The sequence below is a fragment of the Leptopilina heterotoma genome, unplaced genomic scaffold, assembly GCF_015476425.1.
Source record: "Leptopilina heterotoma isolate Lh14 unplaced genomic scaffold, ASM1547642v1 Lhet_361, whole genome shotgun sequence".
Classification (NCBI taxonomy): domain Eukaryota; kingdom Metazoa; phylum Arthropoda; class Insecta; order Hymenoptera; family Figitidae; genus Leptopilina; species Leptopilina heterotoma.
The window spans coordinates 909676-930965 of NW_025111042.1; the positions used below are offsets into that span (position 1 = coordinate 909676).

General features: G+C 21.2%; 3 protein-coding genes across 5 annotated transcripts in view; 1 reads left to right on the plus strand and 2 right to left on the minus strand.

Annotated features, from left to right (window-relative positions):
* Positions 1-8560, minus strand: LOC122505655. The gene is made up of 5 exons (XM_043617426.1): positions 8422-8560; positions 3406-4107; positions 966-1421; positions 596-859; positions 1-319 (listed from the first exon to the last, which is right to left on the minus strand). The coding sequence occupies exons 2-5, from the start codon at positions 4053-4055 to the stop codon at positions 166-168; spliced, it is 1524 nt and encodes a 507-aa protein (XP_043473361.1). The 5' UTR covers positions 4056-4107; positions 8422-8560; the 3' UTR covers positions 1-165.
* The window catches only part of LOC122505659, a 20429-nt gene continuing 7680 nt past the window's right edge, over positions 8542-21290 (minus strand). For 2 of the 3 annotated variants that reach the window (XM_043617431.1, XM_043617430.1), the window contains exons 5-8: positions 20565-20777; positions 14288-14464; positions 8874-9028; positions 8542-8678 (exon numbers count right to left, since the gene is read on the minus strand). In XM_043617431.1, coding sequence (XP_043473366.1) covers positions 8578-8678; positions 8874-9028; positions 14288-14464; positions 20565-20620 — 489 coding nt within the window. In that variant the 5' untranslated portion in view covers positions 20621-20777 and the 3' untranslated portion in view covers positions 8542-8577. The remainder of the gene's footprint in view (positions 8679-8873; positions 9029-14287; positions 14465-20564; positions 20778-21290) is intronic. The other variant, XM_043617432.1, reaches the window with a different exon arrangement.
* Positions 14693-21290, plus strand: part of LOC122505658 — a 14809-nt gene continuing 8211 nt past the window's right edge. The window contains exon 1 of the mRNA XM_043617429.1: positions 14693-15445. Coding sequence (XP_043473364.1) covers positions 15380-15445 — 66 coding nt within the window. The 5' untranslated portion in view covers positions 14693-15379. The remainder of the gene's footprint in view (positions 15446-21290) is intronic.

The window sequence follows — 21290 nt, forward strand, 5'->3', positions numbered from 1 at the left end:
TTGCACTAACACTTGTTCTTAAAAATATAATATTATATACAGTTGTCAAGCATTTCTAAAATTGTGTATATTTTTAATATTCCCCCTTATTGTGCTCATTATTTTACTGTATTAAAAATATCTGACGATAGAAAATATTTTAATTCTATGCAGGTAGCAGGTAAATTAGGTGTATTTTTTCAACGTTTCCTCAGACCTTATTTTTAATTCCTCATGTTTCTCTGCACTATAATTCAAAGCTTTGTCCAGTGCATTATTTACTCCTTTGTTTAATAACCATAATACTCCAGGCACTTGACATGTATATTGATAAAGAATCCTAAAAAGGAATATTTTTCATTTTACAAAAATTTATATTATAGGTAAATTAAATATTTTTTATATTTTCTATTGCTTTTATTATAATTCAAAATTATTTGAAGTTTTTATTTTCTGGATATCAGGGAAAAACAAAATTAAATTTTTATGTCAATCCTGATATAGTAAAATTTACAGTGACTAAAATTACGAAACAGAAATAGTCAGCGAATTTTATGCAACTAAACAAATTTCTTGAAAAAAAGTTTCAATTTAAAAAGAAAATAAATTCACTTACTTAGAAAAGTGATATCTAAACCACATCTTATACGTTAATGTTGAATACAATCTGGGCATTTGTATATTCAGCATTTCCGACAAATATAAAACGCATGTCTCGTAACAACCACCAGGTACATAATACTTCAAACTCTCAATTATACATCTCATCATGTGCTCACATTCCGGAGTTAATTCACGAAAATTCGGTTTTGCCCAATACTCCAGAAAATGTCTACAACGTTGCTTCACTTCATCCAATGTTCCTCGACAAAAATTAAATCTAACCAAAAAAAAAATTAAATATTAGTAAAACATGAAATAGAAAAAAGTGAGAAAATGACAAGTTTATGTAAAATTAATTAGATTAAATTAAAAGTGAAACCAACTCGTCGTCTATTCCCAGAAGATATCCAATGCCCCGCCAAGTGTGACAAAATGCCTCTAAATTCTCATCGGTCGCATTGTAAATTCCAAATTTCGAGGGATATAAAATTATCAAGCCCATAAATCCAAATTGCGTTGCAATCATGTCCCCTTGATTGAGTCCTTTAGGCCGAAAAGAAAATAATTCCGGATTTTTGTAAAGCGTATAAGGACATTGTCCTAAACTTGGTGCAGCGCAAGCCGATTGAAAATCTTCTATGAGAATACTTCTCGTTGGACAAAATGGATTTTTAATTTTAGCTTCTTTATCTATTGTTTCGTTATCAATAGACGCTAATTTCTTTCTCACAGCCTCGTGCATCCTTCGTACTGTTTGAATGTCATTGTAAGCTGCTGTACCCTTTTTCCAAGGATCGTCCATGTACCAATTCCTCACTCGTCGTCCAGTTGAAATGTATCTAAAACCAGGCGAAAAAAAGAATAAAGTAACTTTCTTGAAATAAAAAACTAAAATAAAAATTATCTCAATTCTTGAGAAAGAATTGATCTATTTTTTTCGGAAAAAAATTTTGATTCCCCTTCTGTTGAAATTAGTTATTTTTCAAAATATTTATTTAATTATTTACAAAATTTTAATGCAATTCTTCGAAAAAAATCAATCATCTTGGTAAATAATAAAATTCTTCACAGAAATTCAATTATTTTCAGGAATTTTAATAAAATCCTTTGAAAAATTCAATTATTTTCATAAAATAACAAAATTCGTCACAAAGAATTCAATTATTTTCAAAAGCAAAAAAATTCTTCACGGAATTCAATGCAAAATTCAATTATTTTCATAAATAATAACAATATTCATCTCAAGAATTCAATTATATTAAAAAGGAATAAAATTTTTCACCAAGAAAACAATTATTTTCAAAATGTTGTTAAAAATTGTTGTAAATAATTCAAAGAAAAAAATTTTTTACGAGAATTTAATTATTTTTAAAAATAATAAATTTCTTCTGAGGGAATCAATTATTTTCTATTAAAGAATAAAAATCTTTTTAGGATTTCAATTATTTTAAAACTTTTAATAAAATTCGTTGCAAGAAATCAATTATTTTCACAAATAATAAAATTTTTCACAGTAATTTAATCATTTATGAAATTTTAAGTAAATTTCATTGCAAGAATTCAATTATATTCACAGATAAAAAAATTTTTCAGTGGAATTCAATTATTTGAACAAAAATTTTAATCAAATTCTTCACGAGAAACAAATTATTTTCATAAATAATCAAATTCTTGTCGGGAAATCAATTTTTAAAAATTTTAATAAAATTCTTTCCAAGAATTCAATTATTTTAAAAAATAACTTAATTCATCGGAAAAATTCAATTATTTTAAATACAATTTTAATTAAAATCGTCGCAAGAATTTAATTATTTAAAAATTAATAAAATTTTTTTGCAAAAATTCAATTATTTTCATAAATAATAAAACTAATCGCAAGATTTAAATTATTTTAAATACAATTTTTTATTGAATTTCTCAAATGCAAATTTCTTCGTATTTAAATAATTGAATTCTCGTACAATTTGCTAATAAAAATGAATTATAGAAATGAATTTCAGATAAAGTTTTAGATAATAATTGAATTTTAAAATCATTATAGCATGAATTTTTAGAAATTAATTGAATTTGGAAAAGGTTTCAAATTAAAATCTTTGGAAATTTGAATTTTTGATACTTTTAACTAACAATTCTGTGAAACTAATTTTTTTTAACAATTAAGTTCAAATTTTTTTGAAATCATTTAAAAATAATTATTATATCATTTTTGTTCTCTAATAAATAGATATTTAATTAAAATATTTCCGAATAATCAAAATTTCAGTAAAATTGAATAGTAAATAAATGTATTGTTTTAAATTTTTCACAGAACTTTATCAAAAATTATTTAAAATAATTGATTTAATGAAGAATTTTAGTTAAAAATTCCAGAAAATAATAATTGAATTGAAATGAAGAAAATAATTTTGAAGAAGTTGCAGTAAAAATATTCTTATAACTTATTTAATTTCAAAAGGTTCGAATTTGAAGTTGTTTGAAAATCTAAATTCTCTTGGAAAAACTAATAATCGTTAAATATTTATTTTGAATAAAACTAGATGTTTTCGAATAATTTTACAATTAGAGAAATTCGTAAATAAATTTTAATAGAACATTTTTTGAGTTTTTTAGAGAACATTTTTTTATTTAAAAAAAAGATTTTTAGAGTGAATCAGAATATTCTTTAGGGGAAAAGTCAAAAATTCTGTTAGGAAATCAGGGAAAAGGAAAATTAAATTTTTGTCACAATCCTGAAAAACAAAATCTAAAATTGTGTTTTTTTTGGGTTTCTTTGGAACATTCAAAGTCATTAATTTAAAGAAGAAGAAAAAGAAGAAAAATTACCTCTTAAAAGCTGTGTAAGGCGTACTGGACTTTCCAGTAACAACCAAAGGTTTAAGTCCATCTTCAAAGGAAAATAAAATAAAAAGTGACAATAGTTGCGAATACGATATTCCAAATGCATTGTCCACTGCAAATTTTTGACCCCGTTTAAATTTCTCCAAATCGAGCCAATCCGGTCTTTCATCGGGTGATCTTCCACAATCACCTTCGAGACTGGTTGCAATAATTATGTTCAGCACATCGTCCGGCAAAATTTTAAATCCATTTTTACAACCTTCTTCTTCTAATTTAAGATAATTAGCTAAGAATTCAATTTTTTTCTTGTCACCAAATAGTTCAGAATTATCTGGATAACTAAGAGTTTTTAGTTTATTTACTAAATATATTTCCTGGTCCCTCAAGTCATTAATATTATTATTATTATTATTTTCAGCAGATTTGTTATAATCATTTTTCCATATTGTTACAATTTCATTCTGAAGATCATTATTATTATTTTCCAATTTCATTGCTGCTTTTTGATTTTTAATTTCTTCCCACTCATCATTATTTTCACTTTTATTGTTACTTGCGCTTTTTTCCAGTTTCAAAATTTCCGAAGGTGACATATCTTGAATTTCCAAAGTTTGAGAATAAATTTCTTCCTTCATTTTATTACAGCAAAAATAACGTTTCTTTTCAATAGGCCGGACAAGTTTTCATCTGAAAAATACGAAAATTGATTAAAATTTAAATTCTAAGGATTTAAAATTTTTTAAAAAATAAAAAATTTTTTTTTGTCAAAAATTTTAAAATACAATAATTTTTATAATAATTTTTACAATAATTTTTTAAATATGTGTCAGTTTGGCAAATTTTCTAACACTTAAAAAAGAAAAACAAAATTTAAAAAATCGAAAATTATTATTAACGACGAAAAGTGAAAAATATTGAATATCAACTGAAACTGAAATGTTGAGAAAATCCTTGCTAAGTGTTATATATACCCTGACAATAGGATAGACGACTTTATGTTTAGTGCAGAATTTATTATTACATTTTGCGGTTATAAACCAAGAGATAGTCACGAGAGGTCCTCGTAACTACGAGCGAGACGAGATTACTATTATTTTAAATTGCGCACGTTATTAAGCAACAAAAACTGCGCTATAGGACATTTTCATGCAATTTGAATTAAATTTTTGCCAAAGATTATATATTTCAATTGATTAAATAATTTTTGTAAAAATAAACATGACAAAATCTTCTACAACACGCATTTTTTCTCAATGCAATTTTTCTCAATGACTTAATAAACAATAAGAACAAGTAAATAATGAGTAGGAAAAAGATAAACTTAAATATTTTTCTTACGCATTATGAGTTAACAATTTCAAAAGATAAAAATTGATCTACTCCCAAATCAATTAATTATTCTTATCATCTTGACAAATACGTTCATTGATTGCTCATTATTATTATTATTTATCATTGTTGTTATTATTATATTTTTTTATTATTTATTATTATTATTTTCATTACTATTAGTATTAATTATTCTTTCCAGCAAATATTACGCGCGCGGAGAACGTGATGCAAATTAGCAAAAAATTTTTATCAATAAATTAAAATTTTCGAATAATTTCTTTATCAAAATATAAAAAATTCACTTATTAAGTACATAACTTATTATTGTTTAAATTTTCAAAAATTTTAATATAATTCTCCGCAAGAATTCAATTATTTTCAGAAATAATAACATATTATTCGGAAGAATTCAATTATTTTTATAAATAATTGAAAAAATATAATTTTTTGCAAAAATTCAATTATTTTCAACAAAATTTTGATACAATTTCACGAAAGAATTCAATTATTAAAAATTTAAATAAATCCATTGAAACAATTCAATTATTTTTTTAAATAGTAAAGTATTTGCAAAAATTCAATTATTTTCAAAAAAATTTCACGAAAGAATTCCATTTTTTTTCTTAATTTATTATAAAAGTTTTAAACGAATTCAATTTAATTATTTTTATAAGTCACAAATTTTTACTAAGGAATTTATTTATTTACAAAAATATTAATTCGAATTCTTCACAAAAAAATTCAATTATTTTCAAGAAATTTTAAAGTAATTCTGATGAAGATTCAACAAAATTCTTTGCATAAAATTAATTATTTTAAGGAAGTTTAATAAAATTTTTTTCCAAAATTTAATTATTTTCTAAAATTAAAATTTTAGAAAAATAAATCCTTCGAAACAATTCAATTTTTTTTTAATTTTTCGAAAGAATACAATTATTTTCTAAAATTACAATAAATCCTTCGAAATAAATCAATTATTATTACAAGTAGTAAAATTTATTGCAAGAATTAAATTATTTTTATAAATAATAATATTCATCTCAGGAATTCAATTATTTTTATAAATAGTGACATTTTTTGCAAATTTCAATTATTTTCCACAAAATTTTAATAAAATTCAATTTTTTTCTTAATTGGTTATAAAATTTTTTAAAAGAATTTAATTATTTTCTAAAATTTGAATAAATCCTTCAAAACAATTAAATTATTTTTATAAATAATAAAATTCGTTGAAAAAATTAAATTATTTCTATAAATGATAAAATTATTCTTAGAAATTCAATTATTTTTAATACAATTTTAATTAGCTTCAAAAATTAAATAGTTAATGATAATTATTAACAGACACGATTATTTTAATAAGTTGAAAGAAAATGGTCATAAAATTCTATCACTTTCAAAATTTTTAATTAAAAATATTCAACAAACTACAATATTTTTAAAAAAAACTTAAAGAAATTCTTTAAAAGAATTTAATTATTTACAAAAACTCTAATAAAATTGTTTAAATTAATTAACAAAATCGATTATATTCAATAAATTTAAGACATTTTTTGAAAGAATTCAATTATTGTCAAAACATTTAATAGTGTCTATTCTTCGAAAGAATTCAATTATTTTCTGTATTTTAATAAAATTTCTCGAATGAATTAAATTATTTTAGAGAATTGAAATAAAATTCTGAGAAGAATTTAATTATTTTCTAAAAATTTTAATAAAATTCAATAATTAAATGTTTAATTTCAATTTATTAAGTATTACGATTATTTTAAAAACTTTTGAAAGAAATTGTTCATAAAATATAATTACTTTAAAAATTTTCAATTAAAATTATTAAAGAAACTCCATTATTTAAAAAAAATTCAATGAAATTCTTAGCAAGAATTCAATTATTTTCATAAATAATAAAATTCTTCGAAGGAATTGAATTATTTTCATAAATAATAAAATTCTTCGAAGGAATTCAATTATTTTTAATACATTAATTTTAAAATTGAAAATATTTAAAAACGTTTGGAAACAAAAAAATCTATTTACCATTTTTTCACGAATTTTTAAATAGTTCAATAGAATTTTTTTTATCATATTTTAATATTCAATTATATCTTTAAAAAAAAGTATATTAAAATTTATAACAGAATATATTTTTGTAGACTTATCTGTAAAATATTTAGTTTTATCATCAAATTTTCATAATTCATAAATAATTTAATATTAGAAGAGTTGGGGGTAGAAATTTTTAGAAATAATTCAATTTCAAAAATTTTAATTTAATATTAAAATTGTTTGAAGATTTGAATTTTGAAGAAATTCAATTAATTTTAAATTCTATATTCTTGCAATTTTCTGATAGTTGTTTGAAAAATTTTAATTCGTATTTTGTTTTGAAATTACTTAGAGATAAACAAATAGTTTTGCACTCAGAAAAAATTAATTAATAAATTACAATCTTAGTAACGGAAACTTTGATAATGAAAGTAAATCTTGAATAATATATTCCTTTTGTGATTTCAACAAAAAACATATTATGCCATAAATTACATTGACTATTCTATAGTCATTTACACTAAGAAAATTTACATGTTGCTTACGTCTGTTCACGTTTTTTTTAAATAGGACTATTAAATAAGTCGCAAATTTCGAGGATTTACTTTTATTTTGCAAAGAAAAATAAATGTAAGTGGTACAAAAAGTATAGGAAATTAAAAAGAAAATGATAATTATTGTGTCAGATTTTGTGAAATAGGAATGAATCGACAGAATTAAAATTTTCTAAACCGGTTAGTAATTCTTCATTTGCTATTCAATAATCACGTTTTTCTCGTAGTTGTTTCATTAAAAAGGAAATCTTCTAATGAAATTTAATGTGATTTTTTTTACCAATGAAGATAATTGAAGGTCTTGAACAAAAGTTTACAAAGTTTTAATTTTTCGACAAGCAGAGAGTTGACTCAATAAATTGATTCTTAAGCTGAAAATTACAAATTTAAAACTCTGCAATAAATTTGGTTACATTATTTTAATTTTCTTTCTTTCTTTTTTTCTTTCCTTCTTTCTTTTTTCTTTATTTCTTTTTTTCTCTCACTCTTTTATTCTTTTTTCATCTAAAATATTTCCTTTCTTTTTCTTTCTTATTCTGCAAAAAAAGTAAATTCTACATTTTTGCAAAATTCAAATTTTCTCTAAATTTGTAAAAATATAATTGAATTCTTACGAAGAATAAAATGAATTTTATAAAAAATTGAATTCTTTTGGGAAATTTCATTAAAACAGTAAATAAATGAAAGTAATTGAATTTCGAAAAATGTTTGTAAATAATTGAATCGTTTTAGAATTTTATTAAATTTTTTTGAATTGTTTCTAAGAATTACACTTTATTTTATTTTTGAGAATAATTTTTGTATTTCCAACTATTAGCGAATTTAAAGTAGTAAAAATTGTCAAAAAAGGAAAAAAGTATCTTTTAGTGTCGCAAGTATAAAAAAAGTTTCCAAATATTTGCCAATTGTAAAAAAAGGTAGTAATACAACATAAACGTTATCAGAATATTAAAAATGTAGAGAAGAAGAATTTTTTTTGAAAAACTGATAAATCTCGATTTATATTGGTAACAATATAGAGTTTAAATTTCATATTTCTTTATCAGCAAATGATAAATTTTCTACTTACTTGACCATTTGCAAACAAGATTTTCCTCTCTTAAAATATTGATTTAATCTCAGACTTGTCGATTGACTTCTCAATTTTCCAAAAAAATAATGTTAATAACAACGAAAAATAGACGATGGAAAAATGATAGAAAAGTCCTTAAGGCTCAAGTTGCAATTACATGACTAAAGTATATTTCTTGTTCTTAAATGTATTATTCACATTTTGGCATTGATCGACGCATTCGCACAATTTTCTGCACGAGCATGCGCTGAAACCTGCAAGCAAAAAATTTAATTAGAGTCAATGATACATATCTCTTGATAGAATCAAACACGAAAATTATCCATTATCAAAATTTTTTCCAAAAAAAAGTAAAATTATCAAAGAAGAAAAATCATTTTTTAGAAAATTTAAACTATTTTAATATTTTTCCCTAATAATACATTTTCTTAAAGAAATTTTTAATTCACCAGTAAATTCCACTCTCTTTTCTTTTTCTTTCTCTTCTTCTAAAAATAAAGGTTTTCTCGGGTGAAATGAACTTCTAATTATCTCAAATGAAAATCTATCTCCTATCGCCTGAAGCACTTGTTTCGTATCCAGTAAATTTTCATTTGATTCGATTCTAAACCAAAAAGAAAAAGAGAAAAAAAAAATTATAGTTTCCTATATACAATGAAAATGAAACCTCTTTAAATAATATAAATCTGGGTTACCGTGTTTTATGAAAATGAAACAAATATTTATATTGTACTTTCCATTCCTGGCAGTATTAAATTTTTAATTTTATTTAAACTGAAAAATTAATTAAATTTGCCATATTTTATATTCTCAATATAATATTAACTTTATACTCATATTACATTAGTTCTATATTGTTACAAACAAAAATTTTCAACTTTTTATAATTAAATGATACATAATTATGCAAAGTCAGAAAAATTATGAGACTGTAATGAACATTATTTCTAAAGTTGTAGTTTAATTTTATAAAAAGGTAAACTTTCGTTAGAAATTAATTTCCATTAATTATGTTAATTCTTCCTAAAGAAAAGATGCTATTTTGTACAAATATTAGGTCTCGGATCGACTTTAAGACGCAAAAAAATCGTTTTAGTCGCTTTTTAGTTTAGTACAAAAAAAAAATCGAAAACATTCAATTATTTTTATAAATAATTAAAATTTCACATGAATTCAATTATTTCCACATGAAATAAAATTCTTCACAGGAATTTCAACATTTTTAAAAAATTTTAATAAAATTCATGACAAGAAATCAGTTATTTTCACAAATGGTAAAATATTTTCACTGAATTTCAATTATTTACAAAATTTTAATAAAATTTATCGCAAACATTCAATTATTTTCAAAAATAATAAAATTTTTCGCTGAAATTCAATTATTTAAATAAAAATGAATAAAATTGTTCAGAAGAATTAAATTATTTTTTTTATAATAAAATTCTTCTGAGGAATAAAATTATTTTTAAAAATTTTGATAAAATTCTTGGCGAAAATTCAATTATTTTCATAAATAATATAATTATTCGCAGACATTTAATTATTTTCAGTGCAAATTAAATAAAATTTCACTAAAGAATTTAATTATTTTTTTTTAATTTTATGTAATTGTTTTCGTCGACAGAAAACAAGTTTGTATAAAAAATTTTGATACAATTTTTTATAAGAATTCAATTGTTTTGAATACAATTTTTACTAAATTCTTCGAAAAATTTAAATCCTCGTGGACACAATTCAATTATTTTCAAAAATTTCAATTATTTTTCAAATTTCTTCACATTTTTTTTTTCAAAAACAAAATTTTTTTTCAAAAAGTGGAATAAAATTCTGCATAATATAAAAATTTAAAACAAAATTTGACGAAATTTACAATTTTTTCATTCATTTTTTGGGGAATTAGTTTCAAATTACTTTTGGGAATTCAATTATCTTCACAAAAAATTGTAATTCAAATTTTTCAAACACCTAATTTATTCACATTTTCTAAATTCAATTATTAAAAAAAACAATAATTTTGTTAAATAAATATATTAAATACTTCTTGTTATTTATTTTTTAAAAGGTGTTAACATTTTTCAAAATTTTAAATTTTATTACTTCTCAAAAATATAACTGTAATTCTTCCAAAAATTCAATTATTTTCTGGAAATTTTTAATTAAAATTTTTCTCTAAATTAGTTATTTTAAATAATTTTCGAAAAGTTCTAGAATTATTTAAATTTGAAAATTTTAATTTTAAATCATAATTAAAAATGTATTGAAAACAATTAAAGTCTAATAACCAAATTTTATTAAAATTTTGGAAAATTATTGAAGTTATGCAAATTTTTTTCAACGGATTTAATTAAAATATTGTATTGAAAACAATTGAATTTCTGCAAAGTACTTTTTTTATTTATATTAAAGTTAATAAAATTTGTAAAAATACAAATTCGATTGATTCAAAGAAAAATTTTAATTACTTTCGAGGATTTAAATTATAATTGTAGGTACTAAAAATAATTGTATTTATCAAAAGAATTTTCTCCAAATTTATGAAAATAAATAAAATTTTGTGTAGAATTTTATTAAAATGTTTAAAAATATTTGAATTCTTTTAATTATTGTATTTAAAATAATTCAATTCCTGAGAAAAATGTTATTATTTATGAAAATAATTGAATTTTTGCAAACAATTTTATTAAAATTTTAGAAAATAATTGAATTCAATTCTTAAGAATTGTATCAAAATTTTTTTAAAATACTTGTTTTCTGTCGAAGAAAACAATTAAAATTAAAAAAAACAATTGAATTCTTTCGTGAAATTTTATTTAATTTGCACTAAAAATAATTAAATTTCTGCGAATAATTTATGAAAATAATTAAATTTTCGCCATGAATTGTACCAAATTTTTAAAAAATACATAATTGAATTCCTCAAAAGAATTTAATTATTTATGAAAATAATTGAATGCTTGCGATAAATTTTATTAAAATTTTGTAAATAATAGAAATTCAGTGAAAAATTTCATTAATGGTGAAAATAATTGAATTTTTTGCGATTAATTTTATTAAAATTTTGTAAATAATTGAAATTCAGTGAAAAATTTGATTTTTTTTAAAATTAATTGAATTTTTGCAATAAATTTTATTAAAATTTTGTAAATAATTGAATTTTTGCGATAAATATGAAAAATTTCGTAAATAATTGAAATTCAGTGAAAAATTGGATTTTTTGTGAAAATAATTGAATTTTTGAAATAAATTTTATTAAAGCTTTGTAAATAATTGAAATTTAGTGAAAAATTTGATTATTTGTGAAAAATAATTGAATTTTTACGATAAATATTAAAATTTCGTAAATAATTGAAATTCAGTAAAAAATTTGATTTTCCGTGAAAATAATTGAATTTTTTTTAAATTATGTAAATAATTGAAAATTCAGTGAAAATACTTGATTTCTCGCTACGAATTTTATTAAAATTTCTAAAAATGATTAAATACCTGAGAATAATTTTATTACTTATGAAAATAATTGAATTATTGTGATGAATTTTGTTATTTATGAATAAAAGAAGAAAAAGAAAGAAAAATAAATAAATAAATGATATAATTGTGAGTAAAATATAAGTAGGAAAAATGTGTTTAAACTTTAAACGAAACAGGAAAACCAAGAGAAGGGAAATTAACGTTAGTTGTATGAATTTTTCGGTTTGAAATTGAAGTTTCAACGAGTGGCCACTTGAAAAAAAGAGTCGCAACAGGAAATGAGGTTTGGAGCCAACCCTTTTGGGTGGTACTTTTTAAGTGCTCATGCTTCTCTGAACACGCGCATGAATTAACATCTTAATATTGCAAATTTTTCCTGATCCTTTTAATTTATTTTCGTGAGACCCACAATTTAAATTTTTTCGTCCGCAAAAAAATGCAAACACCTATCGTAACACAAATTTTAATAATATATGTAACATTTAAAAAAAAAAAAATTTTTCCCCTCAAAAAAATTTTTTTGCTTCACTTTCTTCAATTATTTTTCTACATTTTAATTATTTTTTAAGTTTAATTTATTTTCAACTCAACTAAGAAAAATTGAACTATTTTCAATTTTTCTAAATTTTTATTTTCGCAAATTTATCAGTTGATTCAAAAATAATTGATTAAAAAAATAATTATAAAGAAAAAAAATTTGGAACGAAAGTGAAATAGTTTTTAAGAAGATAAAAATAATGAAAATTTTCTTGATAATTATCATTATAATTTTCTTGAGTTGCTATGCAGCAGCAAACGGGAGCAGCTGACAGCAGGCCAACTTCTACTTTAGGGCAGGTGTAATGCCACGCGACAGACGGCTATCGAAATAAACACGATTGGTTACTTTAAAATAGAGAAGGGAGGATGATAATAAAATTTATCTTTATGAAATTTAATATTAAAAATGAAATAAAAGCCAATTTCACTTGTTGTTGTACATATAAAAATCATTCTCAACTTTTTAAATCAACCGCATCATAAAACTTGTGGCATTTTACAATTTAAACAAGCAATTTATATTCCACAAAACTTTTCGAATTGTATAAAAAAAAATTAAATTTGGATTTATTTTCTTTTTCCTCTCGTTTCAATTAATCAAGCGTTAATTTTTATTTATGATCACGTTTCATTTCAAATATTTTTATACTCATTTTTGTTTTTTATTCAATACTTTTACTAATTTTATAATAATACCAGCAAATGTTACTCGCACGGAACGTCATATTCAATTTATTATTATAATGCAAATTACAAAATTTTTATTTCTTTTCTTAAGGGCATTTGAACCTTGATGACGTTACAGATTGTGCAAAGCATGTGTGACGTCATCAAGGTTCAAATGCCCTTAATTCGTTATAATATTTTTCAAAAGAATAAAATAATTTTCTAAAAGTTTAATTAAGCCTTTGAAACAATTCAATTATTTTTTTAAATTTTTGCAAAAATCCAATTATTTTCAATACAATTTTAATAAAATTCAATAATTAAATATTCAATTTCAATTATTAAGAAACACGATTATTTTAAAAACTTGAAAGAAATTGTTCACAAAATTTAATTATTTTCAAAATTTTCAATTAAAATTATTAAAGAAACTCCATTATTTAAAAAAAATTCAAAGAAATTCTTCAAAAGAATTTAATTAGGATTTTTAAAAATTTTAATAAAAATCTTCGCGAGAATTGAATTATTTTCAAAAATAATAAAATTCTTAGAAGGAATTCAATTATTCTCAAATATTTTGATAAAATTCTTTGCAAGAATTTGAAACTAATTTAATTTCTTTAAAGTATTTTATTACTTTTCAAAGGAATTGAATTCTTGTGATGAATTTTGAAATTTATCAAAATAATTGAATTTTGGAGAAGAATTTTATTAAAATCCCCTAAAATAATTGAATTTTGGAGAAACATTTTATTAAAATTCCTTAAAATAATTTAATTTTGGAAGAAAATTTTATTAAAATTCTCTAAAATAATTGATTTTATTGGGAAGAATTTTGTTGAATATCAAGATAATTCAATACTTTTACTAATTTCCAAATAATATTTTTACTACTTTTTATTTGCATTAAATATTTCTCATAATTAGCTTTAGTAGCAATTTAAACATAATATCTATGGCTTCATAATGAAAACGTATTAATTCAGAGAGTAAATAAATTAATATTAGAGAGTAATATAATTTAATTACATATGAATTATTCAATTTCTAAATTGAATTATTTAGTTTCTAAATGAAATTGAAATGGATTTTTTAATATTCAAGTTTAATTTATTAGATTAAATTTTAATTTTTAATTAAATGCTGTACTCTTTTTTTTCGAGAAATAATTTGCAAATAAATTTTTTACCTGATATACGCTTTTATTTTCACCCCCATGATTGGCGAGATGGTGGGGAGTGTTATTCCCACGTGATCAAAGACCGCGTGTTCGCCAGCAGCTGTATAAACCTCCTGCTCCTCTCGTTTCATTCTCCGAGAAGCGATCCTCGAGGAAAGTTCGCATTTGTTGCATTTTTTAAATTCCCTAAAACAAGAGCGATTTTTTTCTGTAATTAAACTGTTTTTCTTGCAATTTTTCTCACTAAAAAAAATTTAAACCGAGTGTCGAGGAAAACAAAATTTCAATTTTCCATAAAATTGTAAAAGTATAAAAAATAATAAACGAAAAGTATAAAAAATAAGAAAATAATGAATAAAATTAACTAAAAATAAACAAATAAAATAAAAATACTAAATAAATAAAAATAAAAGAACTAAATAAATACGGAAAATAAAAGTACTGAATAAATACGAATAAATAAAAAATAAAAGTACCAAATAAAATCGAATAAAAAAAATCCCTTTCAATAAAATCGAATGCAATTAAAATTACAAAACAGTGAATTAAATATCAAACATCAAATTAAATACGAAAAAAGACAATCGGAATTTTAATTCACAAATTCAATTCCGAACTAAAAGCTTTTTCAAGATAGATCCTTCATTAATTTATAAAAAGGACATTGTTGTGTGGCGAAAGAGATTACCGCAGTTAAATAAGAGAAAAGTGTTTCTATTTTGAGAATTCGGGTCCACAAGAATCAATATTGAGTGATGAAAAGAAAATGTGGTGGATTTCTCCTTATAGTTGAGGAATTTGCAAAAATAACTATTTAACTAAATAGATGCAATAAACTTTTTCTTTTTCTAAAACAATTTTTTTTTAGAAAAAAAGAAGAAGAAGATTAAATACAAAGCAAATTAGATTATAAAGTTTTTTTTTGAGGAAAATAGTGAGTGTAATAAAGTGAAAGAGAAGTTTAAAAAAAAAAAATTAGGCCAAAAAGTGAAAAAGAAAGGAAGGAAGGAAGAAAGAAAGAAATATTAAAAAGTTTGTGTAAAGAAAAATCTCTTTCGAAATAAGAGATAAGCTGCTTTTCCTATTTCGAGAACATCAAGAATGGGATCGAAAAAAGGATTTTTATACGCGTTCTTATTCATTTCTTCAATTATCTTTCTACTCGAGGTGAGTTTCTGGGATTATTTTCGTATTCCTATTTTATTGTTATCAATATTTTTACCACTATTTTTATTATTATTATTATTATTTTTATTGTTATTAAAATTTTTTCCCCCATTTCTTAGTACAATTACTATTATTATTATTTTTTATTATTTTTATTATTATTCTTTTTTTAGAAAAATAATAACGATTAATATTATTTCATTGGAATTAATTTACTTTATCGAAGTTCACAACGTTTATAATCAACAATTTAGAAGAAAAATATTTTGCACTAAAATTTTGGTATATTTTTAAACAAAAAAAAAATGTTGTTCCAATTTTGTATTCAAGAATAAATTGGAAAATGGAAAAATGTTCAAACAAAAGAGTTTTCTTTAGAAAATAAAATTTCAAATTTAATTTTGAAACATATTTTTAGACAAAAGAATTTACTCTTTTGTTGAAAAATTTTGTTTGAGAGAAGAAAAATATTATTTTCCTAATTGTTGATCATAAACGTTGTAAATTATTAATTTGAATTTTTTTTTTACAAAGAAACATTAAATACGAGATTTGCAAAATATAATAAATTAAAAAATAAAAACAAATCGAAAATGCTTGTTTAGAATAAAATATACCTAATTGACAAAAGAAAAAATTGACAAAATGACGAAAAAGAATTAATTAAATAAATAAGTAAATAAAAAAAGAAAGGAACGGAAAAAAATGGGTAAAAATAGTAAAAATAAATAATAAATAGAAAAAATTAGATTTTAGAGATTTAGAGCATCAATTTACTAATTTAGAGAAAGAGGAGCAAAAAAGGGAAAAAACTGAATAAAGGTGACTTTGTACCCATTTTAAATAGTGATACGATCATTTCACATGTGAATTTCTCGCTAACAAGAGGAGAAAGAAAAAAAGAGTTGAAAGACAATATATATACGAATAATAAAAAGAAGTGGAAGAAATGCGAACGCGAAAGCATAGAATAAAGGGAAGAATCGTGGGGGTTGAACCGGAAAGATCAGAGTTGGTCAAAAGTCTAGGCTAATAATGCATAGAAATCGTGGGAGCGACGCCAAGGTCCGTTCTTTGTTGCCAAATGGCCCCCCTTCAACACCAGAATGGAGCAAAAATATATGTGAGAATGAGAGAGAGAGAGAGACCCCAATCCACTCCCGCGAATCCAATTCCTGCAATTAAAAAATTTATTTTCACCATCTATTCAACGACTGAATAAAAATTTTAATTTACCTCTTATTTCCACTCAATGTCATAAAAGAAAAAATTAATCTTCAAATTTCCATCATCACATCAGAAAATTAATTAAAATAATTTTAAAAATAAAATTTAATAAAATAAATTTTTTCTCAATTTTATTATTTTATTTTATATTTTTATAAAAATAAATATTTAATAAAATAAATATTTTCTCAATTTTATTATAAAAATAAATATCTTCTTCTATATTAATAATCGTTGTATTCAATTTTAAAATTAATATGTATTGAAAATCATGGAATTGTTGCTAAGAATTTTAACAAAAAAAATTGATAATAATAGAATTCCTTCAAAGAATATTATTATTTAGGAAAATTATCGAATTCTCGCAAAGAGCTTTGATAAAATTTTTCAAAATTCCAATTAATTTCTTTTTGAAGAATTTCTTTGAATGCATAATTATTCATGAAATTTTTTGAAAATTCGTCGAAAGAATTAAATTTTAAGAAACATGGAATTATTCAATAAATTAATAAAATACGTTGCAAGAATTCAAATATTTTCATAAATAACAAAATTCTACTAAGGAATTTTATTATGCTGAAAAATAATAAAATTCTTCACAAAAATTCAATTATTTTCAGTAAATTTTAAGTAATTCTGCGAAATAATTCAATTATTTTGATACGCAACAAAATTCTTCCCATAAAATCAATTATTTTAGGGAATTTAAAAAAAATTCTTCTCCAAAATTCAATTATTTTAGGGAATTTTAATAAAATTCTTCTACAAAATTCAATTATTTTGATAAATATCAAAATTAATCACAAGAATTCAATTCTTTTGAAAAGTAATAAAATACTTTGCTGAAATTAAATTACTTTCAATTTCAAATTCTTGCAAAGAATTTTATCAAAAAATTTGAGAGTAATTGAATTCCTTCGAAGAATTTTATTATTTATAATGAAAATAATTGAATTCGTGCGAAGAATTTTATTCAAATTTTTGAAAATAATTGAAATCTTTCGAAAAATTTTATTAAAAATTTAAAATAAATTAAATTGTTTTGAAGAATTTATCAAAACTTTAGAAAATAATTGAATTTTTGCAAAGATTTTACTGTTTTAAAAAATTGTTGAATCGCTTCGAAGGATTAAAAATTTTTTTTTTAAATAATTGAATTCTTTCGTGAAATTTTATTTAAAATAATTGAATTTTTGCAAAGATTTTACTATTTAAAAAAATAATTAAATTGTTTCGAAGTATTTATTTAAATTATAGAAAATAATTGTATTCGTTCGTGAAATTTTATTAAAATTTTGTTTAAAAATAATTGAATTCTTACGAAGAATTTTATTAAAATTTTTGAAATTTATAAACGAGAATAATTAATTAGTAAATTAGTTAATAATTGAATTTTTTAAGTTTGAATATTAAATTATTCAAATATTCATTATCAATAAATAAATTAATTAATTAATAGAAATAATGAAGTAGAATTAAAAAAACAGAAAAAAATAAAAATCACTATTCGAAAATTTCGATTCGATGAATATTCAAATTAATTAGAAAAAATCCGACTGAAAATTCCCCTTTCGCGAAAAGTAGGACGTTTTTATCAAATTGAAAAAGAGATAAAGAGATAGAGAGGTTAAAAAAATCTGTAATAAAGTGAAAAAAAAGAATGCCTAATGACCTCCAATAATGAGGAACTTTGTGACTATTCACTTTCGTGTCTCTCTCTCTCTCTCTTCATTTTCTTGCCATTCTCAAGCTGACTCGACATTCATTAAAGATTTAAAATCTCTCGTTAACAACTTCTAGATTAACGCACACTGAACAGACCCTAAAAAAAATGAGAATGTAAAAACTGTTGAATTTGCAGATTTTCTTTTGTTAAAGGAAAATTCAAGAACCAAAGAGTTCAAAGCTAAACTTTGACAAACGAAATAAAAAAAAAAATTTGATGATAAAACAGTGAGATTAATTTTCTCTAAAAGGCAATAAAGGGAATGCAAAGGCATTAAATTAAAAATGTCTATTTTAAATTTCAGAGATAACTCGTATCACAAAAAATAATGAGAAAAAAGCTTCTTCATTGTAGAAATTATCGATTTCTAATATAGTTATTTTTATTAGATTATTATTAGTTTTATTATTTTTAGGTCCACTTTGTGTAAAATAAATAGAGAAAAATTAACATATATGTGATTTTCTTTTCTCAAAATAAAATTTTTCTTGAAAGTAAAATTTTTTACAAATATTAAAAATTACAGATGTAAATAAAAATAATTAATAATAAATAAAGTAAAAATAATATAATTTTATTAAAAAAAATTGAAAATAATTGAATTCTTGCAACGAATTTTATCAAAAAATTTGAGAATTGAATTTTTTCGAAGAATTTTATTATTAAAATATAGAAAATAATTGAATTGTTTCGAAAAATTTTTAAAAATTTGAATTATTTTAAAGGATTTATTAAAATTTTAGAAAATAATTAAATTTTTGCAAAGATTTTACTATTTAAAAAAATAATTGAATTATTTCGAAGGATTTTAGAAAAATTTTTTTAAATAATTGAATTTTTTAGTGTAATTGTAATAAAAATTTTCAAAAATTGAATTCTTACATAAAACTTTATTAAAATTTTATTAAAAATAATTGAATTATTGCAAAGAATTTTAATATTTATAAAAATAATTGAATTGTTTCGAAGGATTTATTAAAAATTTAGAAAATAATTGAATTCTTTGAAAAATTTTACAAAATGAATTAAGAAAAAAATTGAATTCTTTCGTAAAATTTGAAAATAATTGAAAATAATTGAATTTTTGCAAAGAATTTTACTATTTAAAAAAATAATTGAATCAATTCAAAGGATTTATCAAAATTTTAGATAATAATTGAATTCTTTCGTGAAATTTTATTAAAAATTAAAAAAAAAGGATTCTTTTATGAAATATTTTAAAAATTGTGTTAAAAATAATTGAATTTGTTTCATAGGATGTTTAAAAATTTTAGAAAATAATTGAATTCTTTTGAAGGATTTTATATCGAACTAAGGTAAAAATTGAATTCTTTCGTGAAATTTTATTGAAAATTTCAAAAAATTGCGAATACTTTCATGAAATATTTTATAATTGTATTATGAATAATTGAATATTGTTTCCAAAGGATTTATTAAAAAAATTTTAGAAAATAATTGAATTCTTTCGTGAAATTTTATTAAAAATTTCACAAAAATTGAATTATTTAAAAAAATTTTACTATATTTATAAAAATAATTGCATTCTTTCGAAGAATATTATTATTTATGAAAATAAATGAATTCTTGCGAAGAATTATATTTTAATTTTTGAGAATATAAACAATAATAATTAATTTCTTACATACTGAATAATTGATTTGTATTTAATTTTGATTATGAAATTATTCAATAATTTGTAATTGAAATTAATATTTCATAATTTGCAAAATAATAATAAATTTGATATTTGGATCCGCGCGCTAAATAAATATTTTATTTACCAAAAAGTATTTTTCGAGAATTTAATAAACTAATCAATTTAATAAATAATTATTTTGATTATAATTTTTTCTAAATAATAAAAATGAATTTTTATTTTTATGAATAAAAATGAATAATAATAAATAATAAATATAATAATAAATAAAAAAATATAATAATAAATAAAAATTAATTAATAAAAATTGAATAAATAGATTTTATCTCGTTTTTTTCTGTGGATCATTCCTTGAAATTAATTTATTATGAATATACACTTTGAGAAGGAGTGTGATTTAAATTATAATATTACACATTCGAGTGTATGAAACCTGAGTGCAAAAGAATTCTTTACTGCTGGGAAAAATTATTTAAAAAAGCTATAGATAATTATCTCAATTTACTTACGGTAGCGTTGAGTGCAGGCAGCTGCAGTATTTCACCCTCTGCCTGGAACTTCCCATCGGAAGTCAAAACTGGGCAAGGGTTCATAGAAAGAGCAGAAAAATGTGTGGAAACCATCGTGGCGTGACCTTCTGACCTTCTGGAAGTGAAGCTTTTCCGGAATAAACTCAACCCTTTCCTTCATCGCTTTAAGGACATTCTTCCATCTATTTATTCCTGAAAAATTCATTCAAAACATTAATTTCACATTTTTAAATATTTATAATATTTTCTTCTTTAATAAAAAGTAATAAAAAATAATGAAAAATTAAAAAGTAATTAAAAGTAATTAAAAGTAATAAAAATAAAAAATAATAATAAATTAAATAAAAAATAATAATAAAATAATAATAAATAATAATAATTATAAAAAAAATTAAAAAGTAATATTAGAAAATTTTACTAACAGAAAATTTTTGTTCGTTCAAAAAAAGATAATTATACAGTGAAAAGAAAGTCAGAGTTGCAGAAATGATTCGATGTCATTGGACTGATAAATACGAAAAAAAGGGACAAATAGTATATTACAATAGTCGCAATTACCACTTCCGTTTTATTAACATCGGAAGTTCCCATTCACATACGTCATCGTATTTATTGTTTCCCTCGTCACTATATTGCAACTCTGTTGTGAAAATAAAATTCCCGCAAACTGGAAAAAAAATAAATTGCCACCAACTCTACTAAAAA